Source organism: Gavia stellata, chromosome 2 (genome assembly GCF_030936135.1).
Source record: "Gavia stellata isolate bGavSte3 chromosome 2, bGavSte3.hap2, whole genome shotgun sequence".
NCBI classification, from domain to species: Eukaryota; Metazoa; Chordata; class Aves; order Gaviiformes; family Gaviidae; genus Gavia; species Gavia stellata.
This window is the reverse complement of record NC_082595.1, coordinates 49,550,799-49,568,025: the sequence shown is the minus strand read 5'-3', so window position 1 is coordinate 49,568,025 and position 17,227 is coordinate 49,550,799. Positions and strand designations below refer to the sequence as shown.

General features: G+C 38.6%; 1 protein-coding gene across 1 annotated transcript in view; it reads right to left on the bottom strand.

Moving 5' to 3' along the window:
• HBS1L (HBS1 like translational GTPase) overlaps positions 1 to 13,665 on the bottom strand; it is a 62,456-nt gene extending 48,791 nt beyond the window's left edge. Inside the window, exons 1-4 of the mRNA XM_059830962.1 lie at positions 13,569 to 13,665; positions 10,877 to 10,942; positions 8,700 to 8,837; positions 6,236 to 6,430 (exon numbers count right to left, since the gene is read on the bottom strand). Coding sequence (XP_059686945.1) covers positions 6,236 to 6,430; positions 8,700 to 8,837; positions 10,877 to 10,942; positions 13,569 to 13,611 — 442 coding nt within the window. The 5' untranslated portion in view covers positions 13,612 to 13,665. The remainder of the gene's footprint in view (positions 1 to 6,235; positions 6,431 to 8,699; positions 8,838 to 10,876; positions 10,943 to 13,568) is intronic.
• Between the last annotated feature and the right edge of the window lie 3,562 nt (positions 13,666 to 17,227).

The following is a 17,227-nucleotide window of genomic DNA, read 5'->3' as shown; positions in this document are numbered from 1 at the left end:
TTTAAATCTGAAGCTTATGCTCCTAACTTTCTATATTTTTCTCAAAACAAAAGTGTTTTCTGTCATAATTTAACAAACAGCTAAATATAATTACGTTAAATCACATCACAAAGGGTACAAAGCATCAATCATTTCTGATATCCCAATAGGGGTCCTTATTTTCCTACCCTTCTCATACTTTGACTTTCAGTTTGCCCTCATTTCCCAAAACAAGTTCAAATAGAAATCAGGTAGAAAAAGGAAACTTTAACAGGGAAACCTTAACAGAGAAAAATGGAACAGGTATTTAGAGACATTTTAAGAATGTTAAGACATCAACTGTAGTAGCTCTAATTACTACTGCAACAAAAAGCTTGAGAACTAACTTTAGACAGTTGCTTATTTCTTATTTCACTGATATCCCTTCCTTTTTAAGACCCAAATAAGGTTTAAAAATGCTATTAAAATGACCTAAAAAACCAAACTCTGCAAACCCATTTCTAACCAAAAGCAAACCGGAGCCTCAATATGGTATCTGAAGACACACCAGTAGATGCCAGGTTTTGCCTTACTTTCTCCAAAGGAATCTTCCATGGAAAGAAGTATGCCCATGCAAACCTAGACAAGAACTGGAGCCTGTTTCCACAATAGATACAATCATTATAGAACATTCAATCACAACTCTATTTCTATCAGGTAAGTTAACAAGAAATTACGATTAAGTCAGTCCTTTAAGAATATGCATTTTATTTAGGTACATAAAGCAATGTCCACAAGGCAATTTTATATTAAAAATACTCAGCAGCCACTTAAAATTATGTACAAAATAAAAGTAATGTACAAAATACTTTAGAAGTATATAGTCTGAATACCTGAAGTAGTATATCTATGTAGTTTAATATTATCTTTTTTATCTCCATATGCAAACACAGACAAAAGTACTTTGCAATGTTAATAGGTGGATTCCAAAACAAGTAACACAATTAACCCGTATTAGACAAAGATACACACTAGCTGCAAAACGGAGAGGGGGCGGGGTTTATACATACATCAATAAAATAAGCTCGCTGTGTTAAGCATAAAATAGAGAGATTTCGTTAACAAAGATTCTAACATTCATTAGGCATTGTGCAAAGGCCAAACACAGACTTCTTATACAAAAATGCCATACACCATATTCATGCAGTATTCTAAGACAATTAAACCTGTCACTAATGACACAAACCTGGTTCTCAGTAAGGAAATTAAGGAATAATTAAGGAAATTATTAAAATACCTGTTTCATTTAAAAAGCAAATATAGTAACATATTATCTTTTGTTTATAAAGACAAAACTGTAAAATTTTCCAAGCATGGAAATAAATAATCTCTGCGGAAAATTAATTGGAATTCAGGTTTATGACCACTTAGGCACCTCCGCAGTGTTAGCCTGCAGGTTTGTACTAATTCGAGGCTCAATTCAGGATTGCAAACTGAAGAAAAATCCCTCCCCTACTCCTTATACGCTGAACAGCATGTATTCCTTCTTCAAGATCACTAACAACACTGAGACAAATGCAAATGAAGAAGTATTTATATATGAAAATCTAGCTACCTAACAAGATCCAAAGTTGTTTACAAAGGTATCAATCCCACAGTAAGATCTGCGATAAACATAAAATGCTGATGCCCTTTGGCTTCAGTCACTTGTTCGACGTTTAATCTGCATGAAACCTATGGCAAAACTGAGCTCCAAGTGCCGCACATTGTCATCTACTACTTGTACATACTTTCCAATGGAATCCACAGGACATACAGTTAGGTGTATGTCCAGTTCAGGCTCTAAAATTATTAAAAATGTTAAGAAGTTCTATGCAAAGAGCAGCCAGGGGAATGAGAAAACAGACCAAAAACAAAGAGAAGTTCAACAAGAATAAGGGAAAAGATTCAGAAGGAAAAATGAAGCTAGTCAATGAAAATTTTTAAAAACTGCGTGTATAGAAATCTCTACCTACATTAATTAGGGCTTCAAGAGTATTTAGAACATAAGAAAGCAAAACCACCTAACAATATACCAGGCATGATGATGCCAAATTTTGTACTAGTATTTTATTTTTTAAAATTAGAATTTCTCTACTAGAAGAATACACACAATTTTGGAAAAACTGAACTTCAATTACAAACTCTCCAAATAGGACATTTTGCCTCAGTGGGAAAAACAGACTTGGACTTTTAAGCAGTGGGAAATTAATATTTGGACTAAGTACAGAGAAACTGATTGCCGAAAAGCATTTCATATTGTTCAAAAAGCAGAATTTGCAATTAAGTCTAATTAATAAAACAACCAGTATACAATCAGTATCAGCCAGACTTCCTATAGGAGGTCTTCTGAGGAAATAAATCAATCACGCTCCTGCTCATGAACTTACCAGATCGTACTATGTACACTGGATTGTATTATTTACACTTCAATGCTTTAAGGCACTCAAAACAGGTAAGGATACACATGGCTAGATTAACATGTCAACTAGAACATAAACACTGCAGCACTGTCGTTATATAAAACTTTTATTAGTAAGTGTAAGAAACATTAATTTCATTCGAGAGGTCAAAGGTCACACTGCTCATAGTCCTAAATGACAACAGCATCAACTAGACAAACAAGAAGAATAAACAGAACATGAAATTTGTACCTGAGAGCATTGGAACATGTTTTATTTTTATTTAGAAACAAAACCGTAGTGCAACCTGAAGTCAGGAATAAACCTAACGTTTTTGTCTTCTTTTTGATGCCACATGCTCAACAAAAATCAGATCAAAACTAGATGAGAACTATATCTACTGTTCCATACTAGCTGCCAAGTTTAGCGTGAATAAGTGTATGGCAGTATATGAACAAACGTATTTTTCTAGTTGCAGCAGTACTTTTACTGCACTTACTGCTGTTCAGGATCTAAAATACTGATGTTGACACTGGAAATATATTAAAAGTAGTAACGTGTACTAAAAGGGAAGTTGAAACACACATGCAGTTACCAATTTGACTAACAGGGGCACCAGAATCTGGTAATTATCAACTAAAAAAATAAGTCCAGAATGTCCTGATTCTGATCTTCCATGTAAAGATTCAAAGTAACAGCAATGGTTGCAAACAGTAGAAGATAATATATTTCCATTACTAAAGGAAGCTTTCTTCAAAACAGACAAGAGGCAGACACAAATAGCACTTATGCTTTACCCGATTTTTTTTTCCATTGAGCAAAGACTCTCATGCTAAAGTTGAAAGAATTGTTACTCCAATACTTTTCTGAAAGACTTGAGAATAAACCACAGAATCCTAGTGAAACTTCTCATGAAATACATGCAATGTATATACCTACAAAATAGCTGTTTTAAAATTCTGAATATCCCATTTTGACAGCTGATTAGAAAGTGAACGGGGCGCGAATTGCTTGCTCCCCTACAAATTTGGTCCTATCAAAAACTATACATGTCCTATCACAAATAAAACTGTCAAAACTTGAGGTTAGTGAGGCTTTTAAAAACTAAAGGTATTTCTGTTGTAATAGTGTAATCAGTATAAAGAGAGAAGAGAATAGTGACATTGACTGAAAATACAAATTACAAGATTGGCAGTTTAACAACATACCTTATCAGAAAATCTAACCTTAAGAACATTTAATAAAACAGTCGTAATATAAACTGAGGTTCCCGCTCTGCAAACTATGCGCCATATAGCAAAACTAAATTACTTTACAAAATCATAACTCGGTGTTCTTCAAATGAACTGTATCTTCAACACCTAGAAAGATGTTTCAAGAAGTCTAATGGTGTTTATAGAATTTTGTACATGCAATATCCATATACTAAAGTTCAAGGCTTTGCAAGTTAAAAATGTTAAATTGTCAGTGAAAATTAGGCAAAAATAAAGATATTCAGTGCAACAGCTTAAAAAGTCACATACAAAGTTGTTACCAAACAGTGAGAACTGTAATATGTCTATTAAAAAAACTAAAAATTCAGTTCTAGATTATAAATAGGTCCTATATAATTAGGGTGGGGTTTTTTAATATACCAAGATATAAACACTGATTTTTTTTTTATTTTTTTCTTCTTTTTTTTTTTCACTACTCTCTTGTAAAAGCTCTTTTTTGGTTAGCTTTCACAATATCATCAGGAGATGCTGATTTGAAGTCAAATGGTGTTATGGCTATTAGAGGACCAGTTTCCTTGGGTTTTACGTCTTGTACTTGTCTATTGTATAGGAAAGCTTTGTGCATACCAATTGTGTGCCGCTTATAACCTTTTGGAGGATAACGGAGACACAATGTTAAAGCAAAAGCTGACGGTCTTGCACGCAGTGCCTTCATCCATGAAAGGGACAAATCCTGCCTCTTAGGAGTAAGCCCTATTTTGGGATTTTTTTTTTTTTTGACAAAACTAGAATATTTTCCTTGTTTTTCTTTAAAAAGTTTAGTTTCAAGGCTTAAACAGGGCTGTTTTGACTGTCCTACCACATTCTGTTCTTCAGATACATCTGAATTTTTTACAAGGACACTTAAATCAATGTTGGTTCTTTCAGAGGACCTCAATTCAGCTACATTGAGCATGGGGAAGTCTGTCCTTTGTTGAGTTTTATCTACTTCAATAGTCTCTGCTATTAAATCCGAAAGTGATAAATTCTCAACTTCCTTTAATGGAGAAACTTTAGAGAGCGCTAGAGAAGACAAAGATCCTGTTAGCTCTGGCATCCCACCTGAAGTTTGGGGTTGACTTACTAGTTGTGATAATGGTGAGGTTCCCAATTTCATATCAGTGAGACTTGCTGTTGACTGGGTATAAAGATCAGCCAAAGAATAACAGTGGCTAGCACTGCTTTCCTGGTGCTCCTGAAGTAAGTCAGCCAATGATGTACTTCCAGACCTTAACACTGGCAAAGCAGCCACATCTGAAGAGGGACTTTCTTGTTTTCTACTTTGCGCAAGAGAAGAAAAATTTTCAAGAAGTTCAATCTTTCTATTTACAGTATGACTGACTTCATTATCAAGAGTCAGTTTTCCTAATGCATTTGTTAAACACGGAGGACTGTAAAGATTTGTATTACTATTACAATCAGAAGTATTTGAGAAAACAAGAGGAATGCTGTCTTCAGGATTCAGAGAATCACAAGCCACATTCTGCATCAGCAAGGATTTCAAGTCCTGTGTTTCCTTGCATTCCAACTTCGTAAGGGAAGAATTTCCAGATGGGTTACTTCCTATGCTAAAGTAAACATCTTCACTGTCAGGAATCGAACCTACTGCATTTGCACTTTCTGGTAGTTGATTCTCTGCCTGTTTATTCACAGGTTCACAAAATGATCCTTTATACAAATCATCACTGGAAGAAGATGACAGAACAAGTGAAGAGAATTTCAATCCTTTCCTTTCAGATGTAGGTATATTGGATTTTTCAGCATTAAGGACCATTTTGTCATTTGTAATTAAAGAGTAACAAGCTGAACCACTTTTGGCTGTCAAGTTTCCAAAACCAGGTTTGCTGGTGTTGTCAGCAACATTTTCTACTGCATAAGAGAAACTGTCTGCATCCATACACATTTCTGGACAACAAAGTAAGTCTCCTTACCTTACAATAGCCAACAATTTTCAGATGGAAGTGCAGTCACAACGAAATATCCAATTTTTTTAAAGTAGACAGCAGCAACAAAAAAATTAAGAAGAAACATGAAAAGGCATTTAATTACTAAGTGTTATCCAAAGATATGCAATGTTCTACAATTGAATTATGGGTATCTACTGAAATACCTACAAATCAGCAAAGAATGCCAGTAAAGATTATGAAGATTTAAGCATAAATCAAAATAAGAAAGTTACTGTATAGGCACTACCAAAAAAGGGAGGAATTGGGGATGGGAGATGTCAGTTCACCAAATAAATGATGGAAGTGCATAGAACTTAAAGATGTTGTCCAACTTTTAGGACATGTATTCATTCAGTTAAGTCTTATATTAGTAATCAGAAGCTTACTGTGAACTGCAGATGGTTGCAGTTTGAATTTAAGCTGACACTAAGGTTTTATTTTGACTTCTAGCTCAAGAAAAGCTACTGTTTCCTTTAAATGTTTTTAAAACACAGAAATAGAAGAGTAAGTTGGTCTTTTTTAATTTTCTAATAAATGACTAATGCAATAACAAGCATCTTCATAGCTTGTAAAGCCAAAATTAAACCATACAGAGAAATGAATCATCTTGAATGTAAACAATTAAATGGAAGTATACCTTTTGTCGTCTTTCCTACAATCACAGCGTCCTCATTCTTGGTCTTCACATTTTGCTTACTGCCTTGTGAAAGCACAAGATCCAAAGCCTTCTGTACATCAAATTTACTATCCAGTACTGCTTGCACCATTGTTTGCTCTGGTACAGACTCTGCCAAAACTTCTCTCATTTGATCAAGGCATGAATTAAGACGGGCTAAAAGAGACATATTACTGTTATAAGCTGCACAAAAAAAAGTCTTAAGTGGCCTAATCAGTAGCACCACACATCTGATTAACAAAAACAGGAGAAAAATGTTATAGGAAGAGATAAAACCTTTTGAAATTAATTTCAATCTCACTTATTGCCATGATAAACTTTGCCCCAAAACCCTGCAGAATATTCGACTAATTTCAGATATTGCTATAACGAACACGTCACTGACCACCATTTATTAGTCTATAAAGTCTCAACATTGAAATACTTTGATGTTGTAAAATTAACTATCTTCACTGCAGAGAAGAAATACAAATAATCACCTTAAAATTTTCCAAAGTAATTTCGCAAGTCAACATTTTAAGTGTTTACAGATGCTATAATTAACACCCGAAGTAAAACAGCATTTTCTGGGGCCTCAGGCCTTATCGACTGAAAACTCTGGACCAACACACCAGGTTTGAAACTACCTGCAATCTTTACCTTTCCTAAAACTGTAACACATTTTTTTGGCTGATAAAATCACTTTTCTTTGGAGCGTATTTCTGCAACTAGTCTAAGCCTTGACTAAGGTAAGTTTCTTAAATCTTGACCTGCTGCACAACAAGAGACTAAAAATTCACCAGGCTGCCACTCACTGGAAGTAGTGTGCTAATCAGACATAGAAACACAAGAGAACAGAAGGAAAATCTTCTTAAATATCACAGTTTCTGTCAGTTCAGATTTTAGAAAACAGGAACTGAACAATAGGAAGACCACTACAGATTCTTTATTTGAACACCTCCTCAAAGATGGTGATGTTTAAAGAACTGTGCTAAGGGAATTCAACACCACAGAATTCCAGCTTCCTCAAAGTTACATAAATCAGCACCCTCAATCCGTAATCATGTCAATGTTCCCCAGGCATTTGCTCTGCAAAACAAGTACTGGCAGAGCCTGCACAATGTGCTGGTTGGCCTTTTATTATCCGACACTCAACGAGGACAATCTTGCTAAAGTCTTTGCAGCCAGATTGACTACAATCAATAATTTTGTATTAATGGCCAACACTGCACACTATACCAAACATTAACAGGTCTTGTGGGACTACTGCTGTTTTCACAGTAGATATGGTTATTACTAGGTTTCTCTTCCGTCTTTTTTTAGTCCAGAGTACTACTTTCCTTCTTGTTCCAACATCAATTCTTCACTGATTGAGTCTGTCAAATGCATTCTGAAAAGCCAGGGTACCGTATTGTCTATATCACGTGTATCCACATCCTGGCTGATTCTTTCAAATTGCCCTCTACAGCATTATTTCCTTCTGCAAAAACATGTATATTACACCCCAATTTATCATGTTTACCCATATGTCTATGCATTAGCATAGCTTCTACCAATTTACTTGGCATGGAATCTAGACTGTTTCTATTCTATCTATTGTTTCTGAATTTTCTGCAACTTGTTTTAACTACCAAATTTCATTCATGCATTTTATTGTCTATTCATTCACCAACACACTTTACTCTGAGCTTATTGACATTTTAAAAATAACCCTGATTTTTTCCAAAATATTAAAAACTACGTTAACTATTACTAGTTAGGAAAAAGACTTTTGAATCTTTTTCACAAAGCATGTAATTAAGCTATCAGGCAGCACATTTAAAAAACAAAAGCAAGTATTTTTTCTCCAACCACTCAGCTCAGAACTCATCTTGCAAGGTGGTATTCACGGCTGCAGAACTGAATGGAAACCAAAGTCTAATGAATTCAAAACAGGGTGAGAAAAGATTGTAGAGGATACAGGTATCTAAAGATATTTGCTACTGTTTCAAGGAAATATGTGACTTTGAAAACCTCTCAAATACTGCTAATTGCCATAATTTAGAATGCAATACAAGCAAAAGATCATTCTACAAATACTCTGTTTCTAATACTCTTCCCTAAGCATCCATTTGAGGAGTGAAGACCTGGAGCTACACGGATACTTGGCCTGAGCCAGTACAACTGTTCTTATGTCTGAATTTTGTATCAAATCTCATTATTTCTAACAAGAAACTAAGAACATATCTCAATGTGTGCAACCAAGTTACAGGTAGTATACAAAAGGTAGTTACGAACTTGAAGAATCACCACTGAAGCTATGCTCATGAAGGCTGTTGTTCTACAACAAGATTACAAAATTGTGAGTAGTGTCAGTCAAGTAACAAACGTTAATTTAAGACTATTTTAGTAAGTCCTTAATTCATAAAAGAGATTGTTCTGAGAACTATTTCTTTTCTGTAATTACCTCTATCAACTTCGGTCAACTGATGATTGGATGTAAAATAATCAGCAGTATCATCTGTACCTTCATAGCCATATTCTTCTTCTAATGGCTCAGCAAATGTTGCTGGTTTGTCTCGTCTGGAGTAGATAAATTGAGCTGCTGCATTAGGTAAAAAACAAAGTATTAAAATAAAAAGTCAAATCTTTTTTCCTCCTTTGAAACAAAACATATCTAAAGCGGAAAAAAGTTAGGACACTGACCTGTTGCAGTGATTTCGGGGCTGGGGGTGGGGGTGGTGGGGCAGTATGGGACACTACTGTATCATGACTACTACCTGCAGACTGTACAGAGCATAGAGCAGTTCATGCCAGAATATAAATAAGTCATCATCACTGTGAAACCACAGGCTGGGCAATATCCTTGTATTCATGTAATGCAATAATTCTGCAAAGTTCAGCATTCAAATAAAACAATATACTCCAGGTTTGAAAAACAGTATTTTCTATACCGTATTACCATCTATGGCCTAATGTCTTCAGAACCTTACTCCACAATTACTTTTTTTAACTCAGTTACAAGTAAAAAAAAAAAAAAAATTAGCATGAAAATAACGTTGCTTTTATATTATGGCACTGTCAAACTACTAGTAACAATTTAATGGAATCGAACACATTCTTCTCTCCATGGAATTTCATTAAAAATACAGCCCATGAGTTAAAATGTATATATTCACACAAAACTTGAAACAAGTGCATAATCCCACTCTGATTTAGCAACACATTGAGGAATATATAAAACTTCTTATATATATATATATAAAACTATATAAGGCGTAAGATAAAACTTCTTGCTGAACACAAGCCCCAGTCATTACATACTCTCAGAAATGTACGAAGCATAATGTAAACAAATTTCCTTATGTTATGTAATATTCTCCCCAGCTCTGAAACACATACTGAAAGTATATGTATATCCAGAAGTTAAGTAGTATAGCCTTAGCAACTGTTTCCCAAATGCATAACATTTCATAGTCAATCACCATAACTGAAGCAACTATTAAAAGATTGCTATACAATCTAGATCAGATTATTTTGTAAATGAAGCTTACTTAAAAAGAATTCTTAGGAAAATTACTGTGCACAAACAAGAATTAGTTTTGCAATTTAGCAGTTTATACTTGATTAAAAAGTAAACACGTTGCGTATTTTCATCACAAAAAACAAGACTACCTTAATTCTTAGTAAAGGTCTGAAAAATTCTAGCAATTAAACTTAGAAATTGAATGCGAGACAATCTGAATTTGAATCCGGGAATGTGACTACAAATAATAAAAATACACACCTAGATTCGCTTATCTAAAATCAACAGGATGACAGCGGAACCGATTTTTAAAGACCTAATTAACTCAAGTACCTGGCACCAGAGGTCACAGACTACATCACAGTCCCAGTGGATTTAGATCCAGCCTAGTTATCTGCAGTAGCACAGCTTCACATCAACATCAGCCATACTATTTTCAGGGCCTGCTCAGCTCTAGAAATACTGCCACCAAATCTGAGGAAACCCTGAGCTGATAATCTTGCCAGAGATTTGACTGGAGAACACAACCTAATAATGGTTCTACAGTCAGGTTGAATTCAGCTGGGCTGAGCTGCCCCAATTACGCCTTACCTGAGCACACAGCATCACTGTTTTTATACCTACTTTGCAACTTTACAAATGCCAGAAGGCTTATAAGCTCCACATAATCTTGCATGAGAACAGAAGCCAGTGAGGACCAGTGCTGCATCACACAATAAGACTCCTTGCCCCACATTTACTCGAAGTTGTGTAAAAGACATGAGCTACCAGGTGCAGAATCACAACTGTTAAGCCCAGCTAGATCCTACTAACAATTTTAAAAGATAACAAATGTTTCAAGACTATCAACACATTCCTATAAACCAGATTTTTACATTATCACGTATGTTCTGACCATCCAAGATAATATACTTGTATGACTGAAGATGTGCCCCGTTGTCTAATGTGACTTCCAAACATACAACAATGCCTAACACCACCTAACTGACTTTGAAACATGCCTGGTGGCCATAATGCTATTAAAAGTTTCACCAGCTTTTAAATTCTGTTTTATTCTAGAAATAAATACCAGAGTAGGAATCAATGGACAATGCTTATATGTAATCATTTGAACTAACCTGTTGAAGGAGAAATGCAATAATCATCTTCTACTGATTGGCCATACACATCATCATCTTCAAAATCTATGAAACAGAAACAGTAAGATTAGTCTGCACAATTTCTAAATACTTAATATTATAATTCAAAGGGGAGGTTTTATACAAGGTTTTAAGAAATTATGCATCTCTAGTATTCCAGAAGTGCAGTTAAGTACTGTTTATTTACCTAGGTAAGAAATTCTAAGTTACAATAATAGAATTTTAACGTTTATTCATTAGGAAAGCTGAAAACTTTCAAGAGCTGCCACGCTTCACACCTCCTCCTTCAGCATCTCCTTTGGAAGGCTGCCTTCACTGTCTAAACCCAACTTTCTACAATTCCACAGATTTTCACCCAGGGCACTTCTCTTCATATTTCTGCTTCACCTCTCAATAGTCTTAACCACAGAGAGTTCAATTACAATCTCTACTCCAACAACTCGGGATCAGCATTTCTGCTCCATACCTACCTACTCAGCTTTCTTCTCTGGTCTATCCTCATGGCCATCTACCTTTCAACTCAAGTTCAGCAAGGCAAAAACACAATTCCCTTTGAATAGGCAAAATTGTTTTAGCCAAAAAGCAAGAATCTTATACAGTTACTTAAACACAGCCATATACTTTCCCCATTAAAAGAAAGCATTGGGAACCAGTTATCAGGAAACGCAAAGAGAAAGTAAATTATACCCCTCAAAAAAAAAAAAAATCCAGTATTATGTAAATCTTGAGAATAAATTTGTAATTTTTACTAGGTAATAATGAAATACATGAAAAAAGTAATGAAATATAAGTAAGTGAAATCAAGGTAAGACTTGCCAGTGTCAGCACTACTTTAATCACTTGTATATCCCATATATAAGAAAAATACACTTCAGTGAAAATGACTCAGCTTGCATTGACCATAAAAATAATTATTAAAAAATGACAGAAATTACAGAGAACAGAGCAGAAGCCACAGAAGCATTCCACAGTATCAACAGCTGTATCACCAACATATTCTCAGCTGGAATATCACATTCAGTTCTGATCACAATACCTCAAAAAGGAGAGAGCAGAAATAGAATATGGTCAAATAAAGGCCAAAAGATCTAAGGCCTCAGAAGCCATCCTAGGAAAGAAGACCAAAAAATACTGCAAATACTTACTTTAGAAAGGAGACAAATAATTGGGCCAGACAAAGCATTACAGAATCGTAAGTGGCACAAAAAGAACATACGACATTATATTAAATAAAAAAAAGAAGACACAAAAGTGTACTTCATTTGCGACAGAAATGATTTTATGAAACTACCAAAGCACTATACGGTGTAAGTATAAAGACCACACGTGTACATACTTCTAATTAAACCTGATGTGTAATGCAACAGTAAAGTTTCAAATAGCAATACCAACTTAAGCCTCATATGGCTACAGCAAATTACTATGTATCTCGGCAACCTCATTACAAGAGGTTCTAATGACTGTCCAAACTAGTAAATTTGCACTAGGAAAACCTGCAAGGTAGGCCACAGAGATGTCACGGCTCACATGGATTTACATGACTTCCCCCAAAATTCCAAGATCACAGCGCAAGACCCAATTTGTGGTGCTATAATACATATACACATTACATCTATCCACTCAACAGCAAAACAGCAGAGGCAGGAAAAAGTATTTCTTGTAATTTTTGTATATAATTTGACAAAGCGAGGCAACAAAATAGCTGCTCCCATACCAAAGGGTTCTTTAAAATACCAGGATCAACTGGAAGTGCTTCCATTTTTCCACAGCCCAAGCCAACACAAACAAAACCAGTAAGAAAAAATGGTGCAATTTACAGTTTGCCGAAATTAATGGGACAGGGCACAAAGAAAGCTGCAGCACTGCAGGTACGAGCCAAGTTCTTACACAAAAGCTCGTTCATTCCATGCAAGCCTAAGTAAAACATGACAGAAAGGTGTCTGAAAAACAGGTTCTTCCTTAGATGCTCAACTCCATCTTTAAGAGATACATTTCTTCTACAAGCAACGGCTGTTGCCTCTTATCTAGTATTATGGTTGAACACCAGCAACAATTTGCTAGTGTTAGACTGGGAACACGAACTTTTAAGCTTTACAAGACTAAAGACGGGTGGGTTCAATTGTATTGAGGCTGGTTTTAAAGTCACTCCCACCCGCCTGGAAAGCAGTCAAATTCGGCAGCTTAAGGCAATGCAGATAAACCCTGCCGCGGCTTGGCCTGCGTGCCAGGGCCGCCCTTTCCCCGTGTGGAAGTTCCCGGCAGACCCCGGCAGCAGGAGGTGGCCCTGAAGGGCAGCGGCGGCGACAGGCGGCCACGTGCGTGCGACCCGCCACTCGGGCGGGGCGGAGGGGGAAGACGGGGCGAGGCCTCGCACGGAGCTTCATCCAACCCCCGCGGAGGGGAGGGGGCTGCTTCTCCCCTCCCACCGCCCTAGACAGCCCCCCGCGCCCTCCCGTCCAGCCGTGCGGGCCCAGGCGCGCCCTCCCGCCCGCGGACACCGCCGCGCACCCCCGCGGGGCGGAACGGCACGGCCCGCCGGGGGAAGGGGTGCGGGCCGGGGGAAGGGGTGCGGGCCGGGGGTGGGGGGGGGCGGGGCGCGAAGAGAGCGGCAGTTGGGGTGGCGTCCGGGGCGGCCCCTGCAGCTCTGCCGCCGGCTCCTGCTCGCCACTACCTTCGTCGTAGTTATAGCCTCGGACGTTCCTGTGCCGGGACATGATGGCGGCGGCCGCCTCGCTCGCCCGCGGTAGAGCTCGCGCGGCGGACCTAGGGCGCCATGTTCGTGTCCGGCGGGCCTGGCGGAATCCCCCTGCGCAGGCGCGCCTGGCACCCTTCCGCCCTCGTCGCGCTGTCGCGCATGCGCGACGTCTACCGCCTCGCGCGGTCGCTTCCTGGTCTGCCGGTCGCGTGGGGCGAGGCGGGGCGGCTCCCTAAGCCGCTCGCGCTCCGCCCCTGCGCTGGGCAGTTGCCCACGTCAGCGGCGGGCGCAGGCCTTGAGCCGCTGGGCCTGGCCCGGCTGAGGAGGCCGGTCGGTGGAGGGCCTGCACCTCTCACCTCGCCCTGCGCCCTCGGCCTCCCTCGGCTTCCTCAGAGACTGTGAGAGAACAGCCGCAGTGGCACCGCGCTCTGGGAGGTCCCTACGCGCAGCCTTCGGTGGCGTTGTGCTCAGGGCCGGGCAGAGCAGGGCAGGCCCTGCCTCTACGCCTCACCAGCCCCCCCGATAGGGAAATAGCACAGTCCCCGCGGTGCTGGAGCCGACACTGCATTGAGGGTGCCGGCATCCAACCGCCCCACTGCCGATGGTGCCCTGAGTCTGATGATACAGTCGGGTGCGGTCTTGAGATTTGGAGTGTAACCATCATTGCTACATCATTATTCACACCTCAAACTTAAAATGTGATAAACTGCTGCAACCATATGTGCACATATGTAAGCCAGCATATTTAAGATCATTCAAAACGGTTACATCATTGATGACAACATGGCATATTCAGAGTTGGCCTAAGTTCACTGAAGGGTATGCTCATTTAAACACACTCAAAATACTGTTTCTGTATTTGTGTACCGCCACAGGAGCAGAGTTTGAAAGGCTTTGAAATTAACTACAAGGGTTTTTTTAATTCTGGATCTGAAACAGCTCAAATTGACCTGGCTTGTTGGTGACCAGTAGCCATTACAAATCAGTGACTGACTAGTGGCTGGGATTAAATGAGCTGGCCGTAGGTAAACACAAACTGTATTAATTAGCATTTCTATTAGCAGTGTTAAGTAGCAAAATGTCAAAGCATTAGCCTCCATGGAGGTCTTTATTTGACTTCATTGGCGCATTACTGTAGGCACCATCTAAACTGAGTTTCAGCCTGCAAGTCCTGTTACAGTGCCAAGGGATCAGGTCATCAAGGAGCATCCCTACAGCTACTCCTCTTGCTGGGTCAGAGAGAGGGCAAGCAGAGAAGACTGTAAGCTTGGATGGCAGAGGGAGATGGGAAAGATGTCCCAGTTCACAGGCCCTACCAGTGCCTCCTGCTGAGCTCAGGCTCTGACAGACTCGGCTGCTTCTACATCCCCCAGCCCAGTTGTTCCCCAGATACCTGCATTCATCTACATGCTCAGGAGCTGCTAGGCAGACGATCCCATTAATATTTCTCAAGTCAGATGTCTCCATCTTCAAGACCTTTAACACTTTATTTACCATCTTTTTGTCTGGTCTCGACAACACCAGAAATCCCGCCTCCTCCAGCCACCTGCGTGACCCAGGTGTCCTCCGATATCCCACCGCGTAGCCACACATCCCTACAAACACACATACTCGGGTTTTGTAACTAACTGCTACATAACTATTGTCTCATCCTGGCCCACATGCCAAAACTGTCGTTATCTACAACTCCACATCCTTCCTGGTCACTGCCAGAGGCAGCATGTGTTAAACATAAGCCAAAGTTTGTCTTCATATACAAATTGTATGCAAATGTGCAGTTTGTTTCCTTATGTTATTTGCATATTTCTAACTAATTTTTACAGAACAGCACATGCAGCTGCACAAACTTAGGTTCTATACAATATCTTTCATATGGTGCTAAGATTAAAATAGAATTGGCAACAAAGATTTCTAATTAATGCTGGTGTCCTGTTGACCTTTAGTGACCCAAATATTCTCTACAGCAGAAGTTTGGCAAAAGTTGTGTTGATCCTTATCTGCCCAAATCTCTTGATATGGGTCAAAGATACAAAAGTGAAGAATTGCTATCATACATTATGATTTAGTATTACGTGGCCAGGGTAACACACTTCTAAATTCAAAAGCTCATTCCAGCATGTGCTATCTGAGCCTTTAGTGATGTAACTTAAGACACTGTAGCACTACAACTCTCACAGCATCCTGCCAGTCTGCCTCCAACAGCTTTACTTTGGAAATGGCACTCTTTCCAGCCTCCAAAATTACTTAGATCCCATTTTTCAGATATTAAAAACTCCAGTAAATCTTAATCATGCAAATTCAGCATTTTTTTCTTTCAAGTACTGACATTTCTCATTTCACACCTGACCATCCTATTGCAAAGATGTCTCTTTTATCCTTCCTGTTCATGCTTTGTACACAAATCACCAGCTGCTTACCAAATAGTAATTTTTCCATATCTGAATTTTATGTTCATATTTTTTATGTTATTGCTCTTGATTTTCAGTGACTGTGGCCTCCACAGGTATGACCCACATTTCATTTGCTTGATAGTCGAATGTTACATTGTTTTCAAGATTTCAAAATTAGTATTTAAAAGAAAAAAATAGATAATATTTGTAAAAACATAAGATGATCTGAGCCCAGTGTGGGAGATGATAGACTGTGTAGTCTTTCCATGGCACTACCAGTGAACTTGGAAGGCTGCTAATTTTCTTCTTTTAAAGTGTAGTAGGTCATACCATATGAAGACTTGAGGAAAAAACCCAAGAACATCAATTTCATATAAAAGCACAATTATTTCATATGACACCAGTGTCTTCAAAGAGTCATAAATACACTGTGATCATTCCTTGCTTTTCCTTAACTGAGACCTATGGAAATGTTTTAGGGAAAGGTGTTCAAGAAATAATAAGCTTTAGTCCTCAAATCCTAGCTATACCTCAGTTAGTGCTACTTGTAAGTGAATGCAAAATTCATGAAAGATATTCATCTGGTAGCAAAGCAGTCTGTAACTAAACATTATTCCTTCAGCAGCAATTAAAGCACTGTCAGGGAACCTTGTCAGTCTGGCTCCAGCAGCTCTGACCGAGGAATGACTAACCAGGTCACTTCTGGTAAACACTATGAGCGTTCATTTCCTTCCTCCCCACTGAGATTATATATTACTTTAAGGCACGTGCGTTAAGAACTGAACTAAGACCACCAGTCTCAATCCAGGTGGCAGCATTACTGGTAATGCTGTTTTTTTCAGCAGTCTCCTCAGCACTCCCAGCCCCAGCACTACTAGGTTTTTTTGTAACAGTAAGAATCAATTAATAAAATATTTAATAATTTCTTTTAGCTAAGCAGAAAGTCTTTTGAATGATGTTATTTCTTCTTAAAGTGAAGTTACCCAGCTTTTAGTAGTTTTAAAGTTCTTAGTTAAAAAACATTCAGTCTATTTCAATACTGTTTCCTTTTAAACCAAAGTTAAGGAATCACAGAATCACTAAGGTTGGAAAAGACCTGTAAGATCATCAAGTCCAACCATCAACCCAACACCACCATGCCCATTAAACCATGTCCCGCAGTGCCACGTCCACACGGTTCCTTGAACACCTCCAGTGAGGGTGACTCCACCACTTCCCTGGGCAGCCTGTTCCAGTGTTTCACCA